At 37.7% G+C, this 24,005-nt stretch overlaps 1 protein-coding gene across 7 annotated transcripts in view; it reads right to left on the minus strand.

Annotated features, from left to right (window-relative positions):
* The window catches only part of lama2 (laminin, alpha 2), a 177,842-nt gene that overhangs the window by 136,544 nt on the left and 17,293 nt on the right, over window positions 1–24,005 (minus strand). For all 7 annotated transcript variants that reach the window (XM_075459601.1, XM_075459599.1, XM_075459605.1 and 4 more), the window contains exons 2-3: window positions 4,410–4,580; window positions 2,564–2,676 (exon numbers count right to left, since the gene is read on the minus strand). In XM_075459601.1, the coding sequence (XP_075315716.1) occupies window positions 2,564–2,676; window positions 4,410–4,580 (284 nt within the window). The remainder of the gene's footprint in view (window positions 1–2,563; window positions 2,677–4,409; window positions 4,581–24,005) is intronic.

Below are 24,005 nucleotides of genomic sequence, written 5' to 3' on the forward strand. Positions count from 1 at the left end.
TGATGAACTTCTGAAAGTAGTAACAATCATTTATGTGTGTGTGTGTGTGTGTGTGTGTGTGTGTGTGTGTGTGTGTGTGTGTGCGTGTGTGTGTGTGTGTGTGTGTGTGTGTGTGTGTGTGTGCGTGTGTGTGTGTGTGTGTGTGTGTGTGTGCGTGTGTGTGTGTGTGTATATACACGTTACCTGCTGTGCAAACTATCATTAAGGTCACAAGATTGTATGCGAGTATGCATTCACTGGCCGTATATCACTCCTGAGACCGGTGTGAAAATATGTCTCTGTGTATTTGCAACACTATTTAAGGCTGCTCATTTATTCAGTAGCCGCAGCACATCAGTGAAAGGTGTGATTGATGGGCTTAAAGTCATTAACATGTCAGGATGGTTGCAGTTTTATTTCCTGTTCAGAGGTATAATCATATTCTGTGCAAATGGTTGGCAAAGAATAAATAAAACACATCAGTTTCGCTCTTGCTATTTTCCAGTTCCTCTTCAGTTTGTGTGCCGATATAAAAATTAAGATGTCCATCTTATCAAAGTTGTTTTTTTTAAAGACTTAAAACAATAGGAAGAGTTAAACTGCATTTCCCATATTCCTCATTTAACTTCCTATTTACATCATGCACATCAACATCAGCAGACTTTCTTTATTCCTCATTTTTCTATTTAAAAAATTACATCTGCTTGCAATGTTGTTCTGTCTTTTTCTTTCTGTTTGTTCTTTCTTTCTATCTTTATTTTCAATATTTCCCCTTTCTGTAGATCCAGGCAGTGCAGTGTTATGAGAGTTAGAAGGTTTGGGGGTCGACTCAAACCATTTTTTTTTGATAATTCCAGAAAGTGTCGTCTTTTTATTTTTCAACCTATAAAAATATCAAAAAGGTTCTATGATGATGTGACATTTTCCTGGAGTGTTTGTCTTTCCATTACTCCTCTAAAATGAATCTGTTTTGAACCTCAACAGTAACTTTTAACAGGCTCCTCTCAATGAACCGAGGGTTTCTCAGAAATTAAATCCCACCGCCTCATTAGTTTTATTTTCATGACATCTTTATAATTATAATGCAGCAGTCTAATCTGTTTCATCACACTTTTAAACTAAAGTTAATGTTCTAACATATTCCATGCCTGCATACAGATTCTCAATCACAGAGTTATAAAATCTAAAACAGAAACACACAATCAAGAGGTGGCATACATGATTAAGAATGATTAATGGTGAACCCGGTTTAACTAATTCCAACACTCCTGAAACAATTGGTGGTAATTTTATTTGCTGGATGAGACAATGAAACATCCTTTAAAGTGTTTGACAAAATAAGTGTTCGATGAAAATAAGCTTCACAAAATTACATATGAACAACAGCGATTTGAAGGTGGACTCACAATAATGTCTTTATGTCCTCAATCCTTGTAGCTATCACCATTACAAATATCCTCAGGCTTGTTAGAGAAGCCCTTTGCTTTCCAACAACAAGCCTGAGGGTAACAAGCATGTTTTCAGTTCAGCTGGTCGAGCAACTGAAGTTGAGAGGTTTTGTCTATATTTTTTACTATAGAATAGTAACAGGTTGTTAGCTGATATCATTAGATAATTTGCACATAATTCAAGGTCGAGTAAGTTAATCGAAGATGTTTTTGCTTGATGTCTATTGTGAAGAAAATTGTTTTTGCATTTTTGCATGAAAATGGCAAAATTAAGTATATTGTTTATATGTAAAAAATATAAAAGTGAAAAGTAAAATATTAAAGCAATACTATGTAACATTTCTACCTTAAAATAACAGCTTGAAAAAAATTGTGCGGCTAGAATGAGTTTTAATATTACGATTGGCCTGTCTCCTATGCCCTTCGGGGGTCTGAATTGGAAAAACTGCTCTATGTAACTTTGCTGGACCGGCCCGGGAGCTGAGCGGAAGTACTTCGACTTGCTTTCTGGCACACCTACCGCAAAAACAAATAGACCCTCTCACGCTCCCAGGTACATTTGATTACTCTTACCTTCTCGGTCGACATAGCTTGCACCTTCTGACTCCTCGCCGGTTCGTCAACAAACGTGAAACATGAAAGCGAAAGGGTGTTGTATTTACGACAGTGTAACCGTACTTTACCTCCAAGCCTGTAGGGGGCGCTCCATAGTGGGCTTTTTGAGAAGTTACATTGTATCGCTTTAAGATTATTCTAATACACAATTTTAAAAGACAATTATAGTGATGAACTAAGTTTTCTACAACTTGAAATTTCCAACTGTTGGCAATCAGCAGTGTGGTTTGGGTCGGGTTGAGTGGATCGGCTGTCATAGCAGGTTGGGTGGGTGCACGTATTAAAAAAACATAGACTCGTTTATCACTTAATGGAATGGATAATTATAGGAGTAATGGGCGTCCGCTTAAGTAAAAAAGTTTTGAAATGGCTTTTTTTCTAAATATATGTGACTTGTATTCATAACTAGCCCATCACTGTATATGCTGAAAGAATGACATGTTCAATGAAAAAAGAAAAGAAAAGAGGGCAAAAAATGTAGGAAAATGTACATCAAAGACATCAGCTGAGTGTTTCTTTACCTGTTTTAAATCCAGTGTGATCGTCACATAGTGGTAATCCATTCCATTCATGATAGAGGGACTTTGCCACCAACGATTGGTTCCATCTATGGCGTATTCTATGGGATGACGCTCTGCACACACACACACACACAAACAGAGAGAACAATGATATATCGTATGTTTTAAAAATCCATAAATGTCATAAATTCAGCTTGTTCTAGGTGTAAAATGTTCAACTCCACTATGTTCTCCATTTTTCAATCATTCGAGGGCAGATATCAAAGGAAATTTTTCTGCATTTTAAAAGAAAAAATAATAGATTTCCATTCCATCTCACGTGATTTTATTTCAGCTTAGAATAAAAGAAAACGTCAACTCGTTTGCCCATTGCAGGTCTCTGTGCTGTTATTGTACCGTGCAATAGCTTTGATGGAGAAGGCAGATAAAACACATTATGATATAGCAAAAGTCACAATGCAGAGTTTTAATATGTGCTGTGGATCGTTTGAGTGCTCAAGTCTGTGAGATTTCCAAGAGAAGATATGATGTTTCAAACTGACTGCCATCTGTCAATCATCTGGCTACTTATGTGTGACATTTCTGTTAAAAACCATAGCAACTATCGCAAGCTAAATAAATATCTACTTTGGTAAAATTCTCATGTCTGCTTTCCCCACTCATCTGTCATCCTTCCTCTCCTATCCGTCTATTTCCTTCTGAGGCTGAGAAAACAGAATTCTTACAAAGCAAGTAAATAATTGATGTCTAAAATAGTGAGACAGAGTAAAAATATATCATAACAATGAGTCAGTCTTGTCTGGCAAATGTATCAATTCATCAGTAGGACACTTCTTGGCCTGAATGTCTGGCAAACTCATGTCGAGAAGACCCCATAAGGGTATTCTATCGCCAAGAGATAATCCACATAATCTCTTGAAACACTGCACATTCTTCATTCTTTTATTTTTCCTTTTTGACCAGTTTATAATAAGCTTTTGAGAATAACAAGCTTTGAGCTTTGGAGGTACTCTTAACCAAATTTCTAACCTTTCAGAAGAACGGGGCTTGCTTTTTGCTCCTGCATGTATTATGTTTTGCCTATTTTCATCTTAGAGCGACAGATATAACAGTGCCATTAATCCTCTCATCTAAATGCTGGAAAGAAAGCGAATATGGCAAAATTTGCTAAAATCTCAACAGTGACAAAGTCATTGATCTAATTAGGAATAGATAATGTTACAATATTAAATTATAATTGTAATTAAATTGTCTCTGTATCCCAGAAGGTTCATACAGACTGTATTAATAAATGAAGACTAAGTAGATTTTTTTTCAAAAAGCTACTTCAAAAGTAACCCCAATAATTAAAAGTTGAACAACATTTGTTGACTTTGTGCCTTCTAATGGTAGCTCTGCAGTTGTCAATGTGTGAAAACTTATGGAATAAACATACTACTACACATACCATTTGTTCCCTTGTTCTGATTAAATAAGTGTTACAGTAACAGACTAAGTGGCTGACTTACTGGCCAGTAAATCACTGGAAACTAGTTAATGACTCACTGGTATACTGACAAGCTGACAGGTTGTTTGGCTCTACAACTGGCTGCATGGTTAATTGATTTGTTAATTCTTCTTATTATGACAGTCTGGTTTGCTGTTTGAATAATGATTCCAGGCTAATTTTGTATTTTCTATCTTGTCATTTTGCAATTGATTCCACTTCCCATTCTATAATCATCAATTCAGACAAAACAATCGGTTAACATATGGCCAATAATTCTCTAATTAGTTAATCCAGTTTGATTAATTGCTTTTATCCCCAGCACAAAGGTCTTGTGTGTATGTGCAATTTGTTTCTTACCTAATGGGTTAAGACTCCTTTGGTTGCATGTTCGACATTGTGGATTTCTGACAGGTTGACCTGGTACATGCTCCACCAATTTACAAAACATCTCTGGACCAGTTTTACCACAAGTAGCATTAGTTGATATATCTGCCATAGTAGCCAGATTCAACACAGCAGGGAACAGTCCTGAAAAATAGAGAAACAACACACACATGCAATAAAGTACATGAAAAAAGAATGCAGGATAAAGAGATAAATGCATTACTTTAAATGATAAAGTTTTGTCTTTTTAGGGCAAACAAATAAAATGTTGAAGAAAACACACTGAACCACCATCAATTTTCTTTCCTATCTTCTTATTGTTTTTTTTTTTCTGTAATCTTTAATCAATTTTCAGAACCGCTTTTATGAATATGATATGTAAAGTCAGAACACAGTGAATTCATAGAAAGTTAAGCTGTATTGTGCTGTCAGATCCTCACTCCTCAAACCAAAAATAAAACGTGTTCAACTTGCCAAAATTGCTACTGTGGGAGTTACTGGAAACATCCAGCACATCCTGCTTTGCATCCAAGTTTTGTTTCCAAATAATTTAAATCGTGTCATATTTTTCTGTGCAGTCTTCCAAGTTCCAACTAACGCCTGCATTGCTCTTGTACTGAGGTTATGAGTAATTAGCTTGGGACATGAGGGGGAGGGCAAGGGTTTCATACCGTCCAAGTTATTCAACCTGGGTCTATTTTTGGTCTTGTGCAGTTAATATTATTTACTCCATACAGAGAGCAACAACCATCTTCACATTATCTTTAAACTAATATAAAAGCATAGAAGACTTTGAAAAATTACAAATCAAAAACTGTACATTCATATTATGCTGCTTCAGCCACAACAATTTCCTGACAAATAGGTATTTTTCACAGTTGGTGCAATAGCATATACATTTAGAAATAAAAAAGAACAGAAGAAAATACCCCAAAGTGAGTTTTTTTTCCTCCAGGAATATGCTGAAAGTCATTTTTACTATTAATCTTTGAAAACTTGAAAATATTTTCAACCCTTTTGGTCCTGATGTCAAATCAGGATGCCCATTAAAAATGCAGGGCTGTACTCTAAAGTTCATAACTCAACTCAGATGTCTATGAGGAAAAGGGTCCTTTGTATTCAATTCTCGGAAATATGTGACTACAACCCAGGGGATACTGTTACTGTAATGTGACATGCAGTAAAAGCGCAATGCATGCTTTAGTTTTTATGCTTTTAATGTTGGCAACACTATAATTAACAAGTTGCTACACTGTGAGAAAATGTAACAGTTCTCATTGAGAACTCCTATTTTCTTAAGGCTTCAAAACAGGAATCAAATCAATAGCTGCTGGCTCCATTTAGCTCCATTTTACAGTCTATAAAAGTACCTACTGTAGTTAGAAATATAACTTCGTACTTGATATAATAATATATAATAATAATAATTTAATAATAACATTTCCAAGTCATCATTATACAAATGCAGCATGGACATTACATATGATTTTCAAATTGTCATTGTTCCTAATCTGTTCTGTTCCCATAGTAAAATCACTGAGTGAATGATGAGCTTGTTAAATTTGAAATACTGGAATGTTTAACGTGCACATGGTTCACATTTCCTGTCTGGATAACACACACAGATAAACAAATGCATATGACACTACATAAGACATTCCGATCTCAATTAAACTCAACATCTCAAACTCAGTGCACGTACAGTTCAAAGATTCATGTAACTGTACAAAGTCTTTATGCAGAAGAGACATTTGAAAAAAAATTAGATGATAGGAGAGTAATAAATCTATGAAAATCACAGATGAGAAGCACTTTTCAACGTGTGGACAGTCTGTGTGTGTGTGTTTGTGTCTGTCCAGATGAGTCCAGCTGTTTGACCAGATGTTAACACTGATGAACTGTGAAGGAACATCTGAGACACCCAAAGTCTCTCTTCCATATGTGTACACATTCTCACGCGCAAACTCACAACATACAGTATCATATACACACTCAGGCAAACACATCTGCTTCAAAACCTTTCAGTACAGATTTCTGAGAACACTCTACTACTTAGGAAGCCCAAACTTCCTAAACACTGGAAATGTTCCAGATAATATTCTAACAAAATTCTCATGAAGTAACAAGTTGAAGTATTTATACTTCTTCTATTATATGTTGCTAATTCATAAAGGAACTTAATAGCACTTTTTTCAGGGTTTAATGTGCTAAAACAAGAAAGAAGAAAAAAAAACAAATCATGCATCTCACGGTTCATCAAAACACACTTAAGCTTGTGAGAAACTGCAGATGCAGCCCACTTTTAACTAAATCAACAGTGATGCTTGGATCATCTGCTGTCAAAGATCCATTAGTAAGTCAGCAGATAAGCTGAATGTAAAAAGCTGAATAGAAATACCTACGCAGTTAACAAAAATAGTTATTTAGGGCCACTACCTTGTATGTTTACTTATGATCACGTTTGAAATCGGGAATTTACAGAAGGCAATATTGTTCTGCGTAAGCAATTTCCTTGAATCTTTTCAACATGGATGGTGACTGCAACATTGGCGTGACCCACAGAAGCACAATTGCCACATTTACTAGAAATTTGGTAGCAGCATGATGAACTAACCTCTAATAAGGCAAAAAGCCCTGTATATCATGACAGGTATTCAAGACCAACGTATGACAACGTATGAGTTACATTCAGTTAAAAAACACGCTACTAAAACACTTTTGTCACTTCCTGGTTGGGTTTAGGCCAGTGCTTCTCAGCTCTAGTCTTCTGGACCTTGTATGTTTGTCTGCTTCCACACACCTTACTGAAATTAATGGTTCATTAACAGGTTTGTACTGAAGTTGAGGACAGGCTGTTGAGGAGAGCCATTTCATTTGAATCAGGTGTGTTGCAGTAAGAGAACATCTAAAACATATCCCCTGAAGACAGGGGTTGAGGAGCACTAGTTTTGGCACAACATTAACTGGTTAGGGTCAGGATAACATCATGGTTAGCATTAAAATACATTCTTTACACAAAACATTACCCTTGTGGATGCCTTATTGCTGGTTGCCTTGCTTACATGTTAACACAACACATTATGATGAAACGTCTTGGAGAGGCTAGAGTTAGAAATTGAATCCACTTGGTTGGCGTTAGAAAACAATTATAGCTGGGGCCAAAATACATTCTTTTTAAAATGCAACCATTACCTTCAAGGAAGCCATTTTTACAAATAACAAGTGGTTGCTCTCACAAAAAATAAAGGTTGCATATTCTACAAATGTAATTATAAATTGTTTCGACCTACATTAAAAAGAACAACACATGATGACATATTTGTGCAGAGGACAGTCTTGTTGCCTAGTAACAAGGCATTTAAGGTAGATGAGAAGAGGGATTTTCTGAGAGAGTAACTCCCTTTGGAATTGACTTTATGCTTTGCAACTTAGATTCATGTGCACGAAGAAGCTAACACTAAATATGTGGAATGGCCTTTTTTAAAATGCTGTCCAAGTGCAGCTCATCCTTTTGTCAATAAACAGTGTCTATGTGTTGTTTTTTTATGTGTAAAGATTTTCAGACTTATCTGCAAAAACTCTGAAAGAACCCCATCTGAGAAAAGCAGAGTCAAGTCTTCACTGCACCCTTTTGTTTATTATTCAATTTGAAGTGTCAACAGGCAAACATAAGCTGCTATCAAGACCTATAGATACTGTATCAGTGCCTTCTGGATCTGAATTCTGAGAAAAGAGAAAAGATGTGCCATCTATTTGTCATGTGGCTAGGACACAAAATCTAGACCCCAGTCTCAATTTAGTTTTTTTCTTGGGCATATTTTTTTGGTTTTAAATTCTCAACATGCCACATATTAGTAATTTGGGAAATACTCTAGATAGAAATGTGTGTCTGAGAGACTGTGCAATCTTTAAAAGTGTCATTTTACCTTAATTAGGTTCTGTTGACTGGTTTAATCCCTCCAATGTAACTATGGACATCTTGGTGCTTTAGTTAAATACCAAACTGTGGGCAAAAAGGCACATGTGACTTCACCTAAATTGATCATAAGGCTTGAAATACAAGAAACTTTTATTTTCATGGCACACCATGCCGTCAATAGATTTAATGTATGTTTCAATTTTACTTCTTGAGATTTGATATTTCCTTAGTACAGAGCAACTGGTTGGATAACACTGCATTTTTATTTCTGAGTGTACAAAGTTACTCAAATCAAGTTGGGTTTTTTTTCTGAACACATTCAAAATTACACGACTCAGTGTATTGCCTTCTAATTAAAAATAATTACCATTTCATTATAGTTCATAAATATATCTGATTTGATTGTAAGCCTTAATCTATTTCCAGCTGTTATTTTGCCCAAAACTGTAGGTAGTGACAGATGTGTCTGACCTCCTGCTGCAGTAGCCACCAAGGTGACATTAGACATTTTACAGAAACATTCCAATGAACTTTTTTGGACTTGTTAGTATTGTAGCTCAATTTCTGTTGCTTTTTCGAGAGCATTTGTGCAGTGAATAATTCATAAACAAAGCAACAAAACTCAGATTGGATCCAGCAAGGAATCACCATTAATAAACCTAACAGCAGACATCTTTAAATATCTGAAAAATCTGACAAATTGGCAGCAGTTCTGAGCCTACAGCCGAGTCTATTCATTGTAGTCATTATAAAATTATATCAGAATGCATCAATGAGACAATATTTTACTCTGATCAAATAAGGTTTTCACAATTGCATGATCATGGCACACACATAAACAATTTAAGAAAATCTTGCAAAAACTAGAGGAAACGACAAGAAAGAAGAACATTTCAACTTCACTCACTTTCTCAACTTCCATTGGTTCCAGGTGTCTGTACTGGCTGTCATAGTAACTTCTACCAAACATCAAAATAATTCCTTCCAAAAATCTGATCAACTGTGCAACTCTGATTTAAGGTGATGATAACAGTTGGCTAAAGTTGGGGGTTCACATTTCCGATTATCTGAAGGACACAATGATTGTCTGCCTACACACACACATACACACACGTACGCACCCAGGTTCATCACCTTCCATTTTCCCCTCTCTGCTCTGATAACCATGGTAACCTGTCTGTCTGTGTGTCTGTCTGTCTGTTGGCCTCTCTCCATCTACGCTCTGTTAACCATATGTCTCTGAGGATTTACTGCCATACAAGATCTAAATTATAATAGCTTCAGCATGTATCAGCATGGTGATACATGCTTTGACAATGGTGGCATTGTCAAAGACGTCTCCTAAATATAATAAAATCTGGATTTACTATTTTGTTGCTATGAACCTCACCCATCTGTTTGTATGATCATGGGGATGCTTATTAACATCAATTCTGAATTTTCACTGTGTTCAGCATGTTTACCCTAAAATTTTTAAATAAAAAAAATTTAATTCCATTTCTTATGTGCAATTATTTGAGCTCTTAATTTTGATCTATTATTATAATGGTTTTCATTCAAATTGTATCGAATAGAAATGTCCTATTTTAATCATGATGTATAAATCTTATTCAACTAATTGTGCCTCCTTATTCTTGTACGTCTTCATGGCAGTGACTGCATTATAGTTAACACCGATTGAGATGAACATTGACTTAGTTACATGCAAGTGGCACAGCATTAATGAGGGCAAATTTGGTTTGAAGTCAGAGAAAAAAAAAATTGCATTAAAACAGTGTCAGTCAAAGGTGCTAATGCAACTAATTTAAAACTCCTCGTGTCTTTAAATCATTGGGAAAAGATTATGAAATCGCTATTATTTGTTTGACAAACTGTGACTCAAACTTTCATGATAATGACAGCCCTACCCTTTGCACCTGCAAAAAGTGAAGGATCCCTTAGTTCCTTGCATACTTTGTCAAAAAGTGTGAGAGTAGAAATTCAATACAAATCTACATAAAATGTGCCATAACTTAATCAGACCCAGTGATTTGTTTCACGTTATTGTATTCTAAAAGTGAACTTCAAACATTCATACTGTACATGGAGCAATGTAGAGTTACAAACGGAAACACACTGAATCATGCTACTCATCCATATTGTAATAAAGACAATAAGTCATCAATAAGGGAGTGTAGTGTACATTAAATCTAAGGAGAAACCATCCACAAAGACCAGATTTCCACAGGCTCAGGGTGACAGCAGATTCTTTTCATTCCATAAAGGTTTCTTATTATATTATGAATAAAACTTTATTTGCTCTTTCCGTCATCGTGGAAGATGACTCTTCTCTGCTTGCCTTGTGTGTGTGCGTGTGTTTCTGAGTGTGTGTGATGGATGTGTTATTGTTGAGTTTTGAGGCTAGATGTATGCTTGATGGAATAAAAAGAAGGTTGAAAAAGACAAGATCATCTCTCTCTGTATCCTCTGTAACTTTCCATCTCTCCCTCCATCCTGAGCAGTCGGCTTGTGTGTGAGAGAAATACGGATGAAAAAAACCAGGAAGATTGATGGAGATCAAGAGATGGATGGAGGGATTCCCAGAGAAAGATAGAGCGTTGTTTAAAAGGGTCAGGGACAGGAGAGGAGTGAGGGATGAGGCTGCCATAATCCTGTAAACTCACACAAACACACATTTAATACCTATATATACAGATATTTACATACTGAAGTGTGTATGTGCATAAACATGAGGCTGCAAAATATTGAGACTCACACAACTTCAACTATAGTGGCACTAAATTATACTTTTACAAATAAATTATAGATATTTCACATCACACACATGGACAAATGAATAAAGACAATCTCTAAATTAATTTTAGAGATTGCTTCTAGCAGAAGCAAAATAACAATGAACCGGCCCTGGACTCAGCATCAGCTTTGTAAAAATCTCTCTTACAAAACTCATAAGCTTTGTTCGCCCAGCTGTGCTCTGAACACCTGAAAAATGAGTTATTTGAGTTCAATAAATACAACATTGCAGGAAATGGAATATTAATAGTTTAACAAGGACAGGAAAATTCAATACATGCACTGAGATGTGAGAAATATTGTCAAACTGTCTCCATGCAGGAAATATTTGACAAGGTTATGCCTTCTCTCACAATCTTGAAATCAAGACTTAATTATCTTGTAACCTGAACATATCAAACTTCTCCTCACAATTAGAAAGGTAAAATTGCCTTATGAGACCAGAGTTTCTTGTTAACTCAATCTGGCTGCTTGTGTATCCTCATGGTCACAGTCATGTGGTCAATATTATCAATTATCCAAGACAGTTTCTTCTGTGGAGTAGCACTGTATAATTTATCAAAATGTACTTTGAAATATTTACTTTTAAATGGTTTCCAAGCTCTTTGGTTTTGAGTTTGTATGTTTTATTTATGAATTAATTAATTTATTCATCTACATAGCTTAGGGACCTTTACTTCCAGTCTTTACTTCCCACCTGTGTTTAGGTGCCTAATTGCTCCATACCTTTGTTTTATCTGTTGATAACTTTCCCTGGATGTATTCTGTTTAATTCTATTTGTTCTCGGCCAGTTTGTTTATGCTTTCAATCAACATCCTGTAAAGTATGATTTGTTGCTCTTTGGTTTAGAATTATGTTTGCAAACTTGGATTTCCAGCATCAGAAGCACCTTGTGATTGTTTTTCCAGTAATCTTTTTTAACTTTCCTTTTTGTTCGTTTGTTTTTACCTGCATATCAGCATATGCAAATATCTCACCGCAAACAAGTTGTCTGTACATTCACTGCTCCCTAAAATCAATATGTTATGCCTATGACCCGGAAACTGCTCTCAGCACATTTCAACAAAGGATTTCTCAATTCCTAAATTGCACCTGAAGGAAAGGGGATTTAGGTGGCTTGCTGGAGAGGATTTACAGGTGTGTCTTTCCTTTAGTTTTTTCAGTACAACACATGTGATGTATAAAAGGGTCCTGTCACATTATGTCACTTCATGAACTGAATCAAAATATTAATTAATAAATGGTCTTAAACACAGGGCTGCACAGTGGTGTGGTGGTTAGCACCGTCGCCTCACAGCGAGAGGGTTTCAGACCCAATGTTCTCCCCGTGTATGGGTGGGTTCTCTCCGGGTACTCCGGCTTCCTCCCACCACCCAAAAACACATGTTAGGTTAACTGGTGTCTCTAAAATTGTCCCTAGGAGTGATTGTGTGTGTGTGGTTGTTCTTCTTGTTTGTCTCTATGTGGCCCTGTGATGGACTGGCGGCCTGTCCAGGGTGTACCCCACCTCTCACCCGATGACCGCTGGGATAGACTCCAGCCCCCCCGCGACCCGACCGACCGACAGATTAAGCGGGTATAGAGAATGGATGGATGGGTCTTGAACACATTAATCTACTCATCTGGCATAGACCATACAATAAAACCTCCTCTGTTTGCCTCCCGGACCGAGGACTGGGATGCAAGAAGAGGGGCCAAGGAGAGGAATTTAGGATAACAAATTAGTAAATAGGCCGAGGGGCTGGCCTTCAGTTCACAAGACAGGTCAAACAAACTCATCTGTATGGAAACACCCAGGTGTGAAAGTGTCTGACAAGGAAGTACAAAAGAGTTTCCAGTTGATACATGTTTCTAAAGTCAATGAGTAATCGTGTTCAATAATCAAGATCTCTGTATTTTTACCATAATGGAGAAACTCTACACAAGACAAATTATGTGTCTGCTACAGTAGACTTCATCAAGCTCATAATAACTCTCATTAAGACATGCCTAAATAGGTAAGAATTACACCGCCACAAATGACTCCCTCTCAAAAACTAAAGCTGAGTGAAAAAGAAACACCATTACAGCACATAAATGAGGATAAAAAAAAAAAAATTGATCAAGACTTAATTTTGTGACTAATGACGGTCGTGGTGGTAGCCTCAGTTATGACCGCGCTCTGATAAAATGCCTATAGGTCAAAAATAATTTGCAGCCACAAGATAATTATCTCCAGGTATATGCAGATGGGTGTATGGGTTTTACAACAAAATCATGTTTTCAAAAAAACAGCATCATTATTAGGCATGGCATCAACACAGCAGTTCAAGACCTTAGTAAAGCAATTTACCTAGTTAATCAACTTAATCATAACCTCTTAAAAGAAACACAAATGTAATGTGAGGCAACAATGATTAGATCATAATTGTGATTTAAACTATATTAGCAGCTCCTCTCATCATCCAGATGTAAAATTATAATGAACACACAGCATGTTCACTTTATGCTGGACGATATGCTTCACTTTGAACACTATGAATCAGCTTTTTGCTACAATATCTATTTTAAATGAAAGGAAAAAAAAAAATCAACTAGTTCACGCATTAATCTTGTATAACAAAGTGAAAACATTCACAAGTCTAAACTAACATCTTGAAGGGAAACAAATCCATGTGACAAACATCCCTTTCTGAACAGTAAAAATGAGAGGTAAAACTATAGCATTTAATTATGTGTCAACCGAATCATCACAGACACTGCCAACCTGTCCTAGTCACTGGATGTCACAACATTTATTGTTATTGTTGCTATATTTCTGTGTCAAGTAACAGAGTTCATACTGATGCGCAAGACAAATTGATGACTTTGTAATGGGTTGCATTTCCTGGATGTCAAGTAGCTTTCTATTTCTGACAGTTTGTATTATGTCTGTGCTCATACAAAACTAACCAAAAATATTTTGTCTCGTTGCATCAGGTGCAGATTTCTGAATTAATCATTTGGGTTATGACTTCCACATGGCTGTACCTGAATGGGCAACTGTAGAATGTCCTGATGATGGTATTCAATGGAAAGCCAAGTTTGTTTGTTTTCTTTTTTTATTTCCTTTTCACTTTCAGATTCACATTAATGATGAATACATTACTATGGACATATCTAAACTGAGAATGCTATTTTACAATTTCATGGCTCCATGATGATGATGATCCTTCTATGCTTCTCATATATTGAGTATGTTTTAGAAGAATCCAAATCTTTCTATTAGTTAAAAATAAAGAGTAAATAGAGACAAATAAATTTTTAAGCACTTTCTACTTTTGTGTGTCCGCCTTTCACTGATAATTTCCTCAATGTCATCATTCTACACCACAGCTGTACATCAATATGTGTTTCAGGATTTCTTACATGTGTCTGGCATGATAAGAGTTTATATAAAAACATTATATACATATATATACAGAAATTAATCTGTACTCATGTTTCTCTGTTTCTACATCTGTTGACCACCCTTCTATCAACCTCCAGGCTTTTCAGGGAAAGCTGAAATGAAAAACTAAGTCAACATCCTGCTCTCACTACGACATCCTGCCCTGGGAATGTGTGTCTGTCTGGGTGACCATTGGCAAAGAAACCCCATATGAAATGCAATCGGTCTGTCAGTGGCACTGCCTTGAAAGTGAGCAATGAATTTGTATATAAGACAAAGAAATACAAATACAAAGAAAATAAAGGCAGATATTTCTTGTAAAAGTAAAGGAAAACGATTGCTGGCTGTTCAAAAAGGTGAGCAGATTAACCCATTCCACATGCTTGAACTCATAGTGCTTTTCATGCTTTTACATAGAATTAAAGCCCCTTTGTCTCCCGTTATCCCCTCTTATCATGCCCTTGAAGCTGCAATGCTTTTTTGATTTGAGCCTGCTTTTTTATCTGTCACTGTAAATACAGTGATTAGTATTTCTGCAGTAAGACCTTAAATTACAACCACTTACATATATTTTCCTACTGCTAGGTTGCATAATTAGAAAAAACATATATTTCTAGGGGTGAAGACAAGCCCAAATATGGTAATGTGAAAAGCACACGATCAATAGAGTGCAGCAGGTAAAATTGCGCTGACGGTTTGCCCAGTAGGGGGCGATATGATTGATTAAAATTAAAGGCTGTTGGTCTTGACAGGGATATTTTTGACCTGTGACACACTGCAGAGAAGAACGTAACAAAACTGAGCAGAGAATAAAAGAAAAATGAAAAAATAAATAAGAGATGGAGTGCTAATGAACAGAAAAGCCCAGTGACGGCTAATAAGCCCACCAAAGAGCAGAGCAGTGACAAGGTACAGTTATATGAGATGTTAGTTTGGCTTGTCTGGTTTTTGGAAATATCAGTCTGGGTAGCTAATAGCTACTAAATGACCAGACATAAAGAATATGGCTTCCTGTTTACGTTTTACTGACTTAAATAATCAAAAGAAAGAACTTTTCTAGATTTGATGTGCTCTATTCTCCCGCTTTGCCAAAAGGTGAAGCCTGCCCCTGACCAATATCAGAAAACTTGTATCATATAAGTTTGCCTTCTCCTGCCAAAAATTGTTTTGTTCAAAGAGTGGCCATCCAGAAACAAATTCCTGGGCCATCTTTTTCCACTAGTCTGCTAAAGGTTACAATGCCATGTTACCGGGTGTGCTCACTGATGTGTATCAAAAGCTGTGTATGTCAGACTGGAAAAAATAGATCCACTTAAACATAATTTATTGTCAGTTTTTTGAAAAAACATAAGCCAATAGTATATTTAAGTCTTTGAAATTACTATTACAGCTTGTACTCTTCATGTCCTTTGAAATGCAGTGAAAATGAAATTTGAATTATTATCACTTGAATACAAATACTTTTTTTGCTCAAAGATTATGAAAGAAAAAATACTGGGTGCTCTGCACACCCAAAAAAGAACATTTATTCATGCGAGCACAGTAAAGCTCTTTCATGCCATTTCAGGAATTGAGAGCTTAAATTTTTTCTTTTCCCCAACGGCCACACATAGAGGAGATGCGTGTTGGATGTGTGATCTGTTTCTATCGTTGAACTTTGTAAATACTGTCCTCCTTCAGACAGTCACAGACTCAGACTAAACAGGAAAGCCACTACCAAATTAATACCGTATGTGCACACACTCCACAAACATAATGTCTCCCGGAGACGATAAAATCACAGTACTCCAAACTGGGGTATGTCCATCTCAGAGGAGGCCAACTGGTTTACCCAGCAATTAAATTAATTTTACAGACTTGAATGTCGGCCCGATTACAAGATGTGAGCCTTTTGGCAACACCAATCTGCTACCATAAAACTTTGCTTCGGCCAGTTGTGTGTTTGGAGAATCCCATTGTTGTAATTAGGTAATTAGGCAGGAATCAGCCCCTTCATCAGCAAAGGCTGGTGATACAGCGATCAGTCTGAGATATGCCCAATTCTGTGCCGATCAAATTTACACACGAGACAAAGGGTGGTTCATGTTATGCGCATAACAATGTCACATCCACATACATACTGGTGTGGCAAAACATATACGTGAGGCTTTCTTGGAATACACCAACTCGTGGACAGCAACATCAAGTTGACATGGGAAGATGTGAAAATAATAAAAATAATGATGATGATAACAACTATCATTAGTAGTAGTATTGTAATTGTTGTTGTTGTTATTGTTGTTAATAAAGAGAGAGAAAGGGAGACGGGGACACAGAGACAAAGTTGATGTGCAATAACTCCTCGATAAGTGTGTGAGGTGATTTAGCTGTACTCAGATCAGTCAGTAGTAAATCTGTCCTGCAGTGGTCCAACTACTCTCTCACATATACACACCCAATCCATACCTGATGAGGCAGTGATGAGGACTTTGTTAAATCATCCACAAGCACCTCAGACGAATGGATGTGTGTGTGTTTGTGGTTGTGTATGATTTAAGACAGGGCTGCTGGTGCTAGTCTTGGTAAGTACTTACAGTGCAACCTGCAGCCAAGGCCACTGCACACACATTTAAGACTTACACACTGCCTGGGGAATATGTGGGAGATGTTGGTGTTGATAATGAAAACATGCCAGTGAGTAGATTTACAGGAGGGAGCAACTTGACCTCTGGCCCCAAAGACGATCTAATCTTCTCATGGCTACAACTTAAAGAACTCTTCATGGCAACAACCCCAAAACAACATAGAATAGAATAGAATAGAATAGTCTTGAGCAAATCTCCTAAGGCAACCAATCTTTAGCTTTGCAATTGCTGCTCCTACTTCTGCTGACTGTTCATGCTCTTTAAGTTAAAATGCTCCCTGGAGAGGAAGTCATGGTTCAATCACTGTTAAGGCTTTGAGAGGATGTAGGTGGGCTATGTTTTCCGAATGCTAAATATTGACACAGCTTGACCTCATAGAAGCTAAAGCACTGTATGTCGACACAGACCGTACAGTACATGATCACAGAGTGAGCACAGAAAGTTCAATTTTAATAGGCATTTTGTATTAGATCTTTTCAAGCTGAATACAAAAAATGAGCAACATAGCAGTATATTATACATCTACAGGCCCAATACCAAAAATGATTGGATGCTGTTTTAAATGTTAATGTTAATGCATATCTCATAAATCAACATTTCATTCACAAAAGAACATAAAAAAAATATTTAAATATATATAACAGTCCATGAACTTCTGGGAACTGAGGAGACCAGTTGCACCAAATGTTTTAAACTTAAGAAAGATTTGGACTGCAGGCGGGCCCGTCCAGCATCTGGACTCTTCTAATACGAGACCATGGTGTGACAATAGTTGCAGTATGTGGTTTGGCATTGTCTTGCTGAAATATGCAAGACCTTCCCGGAAAAAGACATTGGGCCTCATGCAAGAAAATTTTCGTATTTTTATTCTACATTTCTCTTACTTTTTTCGTAAGGTCTCCTACGAACACGCCACGTCAGATTCAACAAACGCTCTTAACTTCGGAAAAAGTGTGTAAACGACCTGCGGAAATGATGAATGCCACCCGTGCGTATCTAAGTGCACGTGCACAAGGATAGTAAATTTGCATACTCCATGCCCAGAATAATACCATATAAGGCTACGCTTCCGCTCTCCTGTGCCAGCAAGTGTTGAGTGTTGAGTCATAAAAATGGCATCAAGGCTTTACGGGCTCTGAGATTGAAGTCCTGCTTTCAGAAATCCAAAAAAGGAAAATCTGTCATTTTTTAGCATGTCAGCAGTGGAATTACGGGACCTGCTAAAGCAAAGAAATGGGAAGTTATTATGAGTGCTGTTAATTCCATGTCACCTGTAGTTCGTAATGTCACCGAAAATAAAGAAGAAATAGTTTGATATGAAAATGCCTTAAAATGCGCTCAATGACTGCAACTTAAGCCGTGCAATCAGTTGTTGCCTCATTATGATGGCACTTTGATGGGGCGGTCCATGTAGGGGGTCTTCTGGCACCACACCTTCTGGTCTGCCTGGGCTGGTTCAGGTAGTGGGAGACCCTTGTTCATGGCAATATTGTGCAAAACGTAGCATTTCAGAATAATCTGGCATGCCTTCTCTGGGCTTTAGAGCAGTTTGCCCCCCGCTGTATCGAGACACACCCACTTGGAATTCAGCTCACCAATAGTGCGCTCCACAACAGGACGGGTGCTTTGATGCATATATGTGTGCAAATTCTCTTAAATCACTCGTACGCACGACTTAAGAACAAATCTGTTCGTACAAACGGTTGTTGCATGAGGCCCAATGTCTAGGTGAAAGAATATGCTGCTCTAAAGCCTGTTTAAACCTTTCAGCATTGCTGGTGCCTTTCCAGACATTTACGTAAGTCGTCAGTTCTATAGGCAAGGCAAGTTTATTTATATAGCACAATTCAACAAGGTGATTCAAAGTGCTTTACAAAAACATTAAAACAGCAGAAATAAAAAGCATGATTTCAATTTTAAACAAAAAAGAAAAAAATAAGAACAATAGATACAATCAGTAGTTAAGATATGATTAAGTTTGAAACTCAAGCTTCAGATTCTGAGCTTTTTTCAAATGCAGCTGAAAATAGGTGTGTCTTCAACCTGGACATAAATACACTGGCCCTCATTTATCAAGCCGTCGTAGAAAGCATCGTATATATGAGCGGAGAACTCGTCATACGCAGAGGCTCAAGTGAGATTTACAGAACATGCGTACCACACCAATCCCATCGTAAAACCGAGCGGCTGTTGATAAATCCGGCGGCTGAAATCCATCGTAATGATCCTAACCACGCCTTCTACAAAAGGGGGTTGAGAGGCCGCACCTCTAGAGTTTGCGACATGGATAGACGAAAGGCGGCAAAGAAACACTGTCAACGCTGTTGACAGCTGGGACGGCTGTCAACAGCGTTGGCGATGTAAATCGCAGACCGGACGAGTTATGTATTTTCCCCTACTGTGATGGTCAATAAAATGTGATAAACTCCAGATTAAATGAAATCTAAAATTGAACGATGTTTTACTTTTTCTCCAATAAGATCAGGAAGAAGTGGTCCGATATGAAATTGGCCAAAAAAAGAGGGGGGGGTCCGATCCAGGTTTGGATTTGAGTGCCTTGGAGGAGAGGGTGGCTGGCCTGATCGGAGCTACGTCCTCATCGGGCGTGCCAGGGAAACTTGACACTGATGCGCCCATGTCAGAGCTCGAGAATGGTAAGAATGACTGCACACCCAAGACGTATAAATAAAACAGTTGCTTTAATATTCAACACAAATGAGGTTCCTAATCAAACTAATATTTTTCATTCACAGATGAATCCGAAGTGGCATCCGGGCAACCTGACCCGCGCGACGAATACGCGGCCCCGTCAACATCCGAAGCCTCTGCCTCTGCCTCTGCCTCTGCCTCTGCCCCCCGGTCTGCAGCGTCACACCGGCCAGCCGTGTTGACCACAGAGGTCCCAGAAAGACAAACAGAGATCGTGAAGTGGATGATGGCTTTAACACACACCATGCAATCTATCGACAGTACATTGAAAGACATAAATGAAACACTGAAGTCACAGAATAAATGCTGAAAGAAATCGTTGTTCTCCTTTCTTTTTTCCTTGAATAACAGAATGCTTACCAAAAGTCAGAATCGCTGAATAAGTTCCTCTCTCCTCCTGAGCGCTCTTGGCTGTGCAGGCAGGTGGAAGGGATCTCTGGGTGCGGGGTCCTCTGGATGTACATCGGGAAATGGCACTCCATTTTTTTGGGCAATGTTATGGAGATCCCCGCATGCAATAATAATATTGCATACCTTTTCGGGCGTATAGGGTTCCCCCCGCAGCCGAGAGACAGATCAGATCCAGCTTTAGGAGCCCTATACACCTCTCCACAGTGGCACGCGTGCGCGTATGCGCAGTGTTAAAGTGCCTCTCCTGTTCGGTGTGAGGGTGCGCGGTTGAATAATGAGCCATCACTCTTCCAATTACGGAGTTGTACTTGTTTAATTTATTTAATTTGCGTTTATGTTTATATTTATGTTGAAGTCAAATAAAACATGGACCTTCTTTGAAGTGATAAGTCTGTAATTTTAACCAAGGGATTTGTTGCGACTCCTGAGGCACGCACTAGTGACGCTGCTGTGTTGCAGTCACCGCAAGTCAAAATGGAAAAGTGCGTACACCGGCCTCAGACCTGTCGTGGCGATTTCATCTTTCCTGCGCTCACGATGGATTTGATAAATGCCAACCTTTGCGCAGAAAAGAACGTACACACGACCTACGCACGTTTTTCGTCTTACGCTAGTTTGATAAATGAGGGCCATTGAGTGTTTCAGCTGATCTGAGGCTTTCTGGGAGTTTGTTCCAGACATGTGGAGCATAGAAGTTGAATGCAGCTTCTCCATGTCTGGTTCTGATTCTGGGAACTGATAAAAGACCAGATCCAGATGATCTGAGGGGTCTGGAAGGTTCATACTGGGTCAGGAGGTCACTGATGTATTCTGGTCCTAGACCATTCAGAGCTTTATAGACCAGCATCAGAACTTTAAAGTCTATGCTCTGATGGACAGGCAGCCAGTGTAAAGACCTCAGAGCTGGACTGATGTGGTCCACTTTTTTGGTCTTAGTGAGGACTCGAGCAGCAGAGTTCTGAATAAGCTGCAGTTGTCTAACTGACTTTTTAGGTAGACCTGTAAAGATGCTGTTACAGTAATCAAGCAAACTAAAGATGAATGCATGGACTAGTTTTTCCAGGTCCAGCTGAGACATCAGATCTTTTAACCTTCATATATTCTTAAGGTGATAGTAGGCTGACTTTGTTATTGCCTTAATGTGTTTTTCCAAGTTTAGGTCTGAGTCCATCACTACACCCAGATTTCTGGCATGGTTGGTAGTTTTTAGGTATATAGACTGAAGCTCTCTGGTGACCTGTAATCATTTCTCTTTGGCTCCAAAGACAATTTTTGTTTAGCTGGAGAAAGTTGTGGCACATCCAGTCATTAATCTCCTCAATGCAATTACGTTAATATAGACATAAAGCATCCCCATACCATGATACGGCTGTATTTCTGGATCCTGTTCACACATGTTTTCTTCTTTGCATGACAGAGCTTTACCTGGATTTTTGGACGGCATGTCGATAAGTATTCACAGACAATTATTTCTTTGGAGCTGAGACCTTGTTGTGATTTCCATAACAAAAACCATGCCTGTTTTAAAGAAGTACCACCTGAGGGCCTGAAGATCATGGGGATTCAATTATGATTTTAAACTTCTGTTTCTACTCTCCCTAAAAAAAAAGAACTTCCATTTTAAATTTATAGAATTTAAGATACTATTTTAAAACATAATAAATCAGAATCAGAATCAGAATTAAATTATTCATCCCTTGCGGGAAATTGGACATAGAGATAGGGAAAGAGCACAATATCTCAACTTTTCAAGGATATAATTCATTTTAATGTATGATGCGACATTTTAGAATTTTTTTTATAACTAATAATAATAATAACGATAAGGTGCTTCTACAAGTAAACATTGAAATGTTCTACTTATTAACTGGCAGCTTATGATGTTGTGGCATTACAAGATTACAAAAAACATAAAAAAAGAAAAAAGTAAAACTGATGACTACAGGTCTTGCTATGTTCGTGTACATGTATTTTGCGCTTGTGTTTATGTAAATGCATCTTGTGTAAATGTGTTGAGTCTGCCTGTCATGAGAGTGTTTTCTATTTGTCTGGTCAGGAAATAACATCATTTTCTAGAAGCGGCCGGTGGGGTCACAAGGGATTGTGAGTAATTGGAAATCCAGATGGATGAGCATGAGCTTCCAGGAAGAAACGGTTACCGTAGCGATCAAACTGAACCCACTCTACAACGTTAATATTGTTCATCTCTTTCTGTGCTTCCCTCTTATTCTTTCGCATTTCCAATTCTCTTCCTATTTTCCTTGTGATTTCTTCCCTAATCTCGTGGCTTTTTCTTCTCTCTTCTACCCTTACCCCACTTGACTGATGAGTGACACTGGGAGAAACAGGAAACAGTGTACAATTGGAGTTGTGAGGGCGGGTCCATGGGGACCAATCAAATGTGCAAAAGACACAGCCTGTAATCTTGTAGTATATTCACTGTACATGAACACACAATTATTATCAGTTGTTTTCACTGGTGAACAACTTCTTCACCATAGTGAGGAGAAAAAAAGCTAGCTCGCAATCAGAGAGAAACTAATACCAACATTTCTGCCTTTAATCCTTTTGTTGGTTAGCTACAGTGTAGCTGGCAGTGCTGCTATGATCTCAAGATTAGTTTTTATGGTTTTGCAGTCTGCTAACAGCGGATACAGCCTACAATCTGAAAGACCACATGAATAACATCTAGGCAGGCCAACAAAAATACAAAACAGATGTTAAACCTGGACCATACATGAATGAACAAACAGGAAGCACTGTGACCCAAGCAAAGTCTGAGTATTTTTCACTTTTATGTGTTTACACATTTGTGGGTATCACTTGCAACCTTTTAAATTGTATTAAACTTTTTGTAATAACTAAGTGAATTGTTTTAGCCATTCAAACATCAGAACAAGTACAGGGGAAGTAATGATCATTTTATTTTTAATTTTAAAAAGTGAGTCTGTGTTTTGGCCTGCAACTACAAACTGTAGCTTCAACATAAATTCTATACAAATGCCGACATAAGTGTTGGAAGTCCTTCTTTATAATCCAGCTGCTTATACAAAATTAAAAATGATCATTTCAATAAATCTTTTCTGTAAAACATTTTTAAACAGGTGACATTTTCTCATTTTAACTAAAAACTGAAATGACAGCCTTGGCATGCAGGCCCTCCAGAGTATAGGGGTACTCACACTGTAATAGATAAGGGCTATGGAATTCGCTGGAACTGAACTATAGGTTGCGAACTCATCATTTTTGACCTGCAGTTATGACTTCACATATGGTATTAGCTGACCCCAGGCTACAACTAAATGCTCTGGCAATGGAAATGTTCAGGTTAGAGTAAGAGTAGCTGAAATGTGTGTCTGACATTACAGAATCCATTAGTGTGCTTGTAATACCTGAAATGATTGTAAATGTGCATCTACAGCACTTTATGAAGGCCTTTTAAGCTTAATGAGTTTGAGAATTTATATATTTTTTCTTTTCTTTTCGGCCAGTGATCAGCACACAAACCTTCTTCACAAAAACTCACCTGGTTTAGTAAGATGCTGCTGAAATAGCCCAAATTTATGGATGACTGAACACGTAAAGTATTGACTACAATACTCATTCATGTTGCACCAGATTTATTTTCACAAGTTTAGATGCATGGTTGACAAAACTATCTATTACACACGCTAACGTGCTCAGTCTGCACCTGTATGTGTGT

This window comes from Odontesthes bonariensis, chromosome 24, assembly GCF_027942865.1.
Source record: "Odontesthes bonariensis isolate fOdoBon6 chromosome 24, fOdoBon6.hap1, whole genome shotgun sequence".
Lineage (NCBI taxonomy): Eukaryota > Metazoa > Chordata > Actinopteri > Atheriniformes > Atherinopsidae > Odontesthes > Odontesthes bonariensis.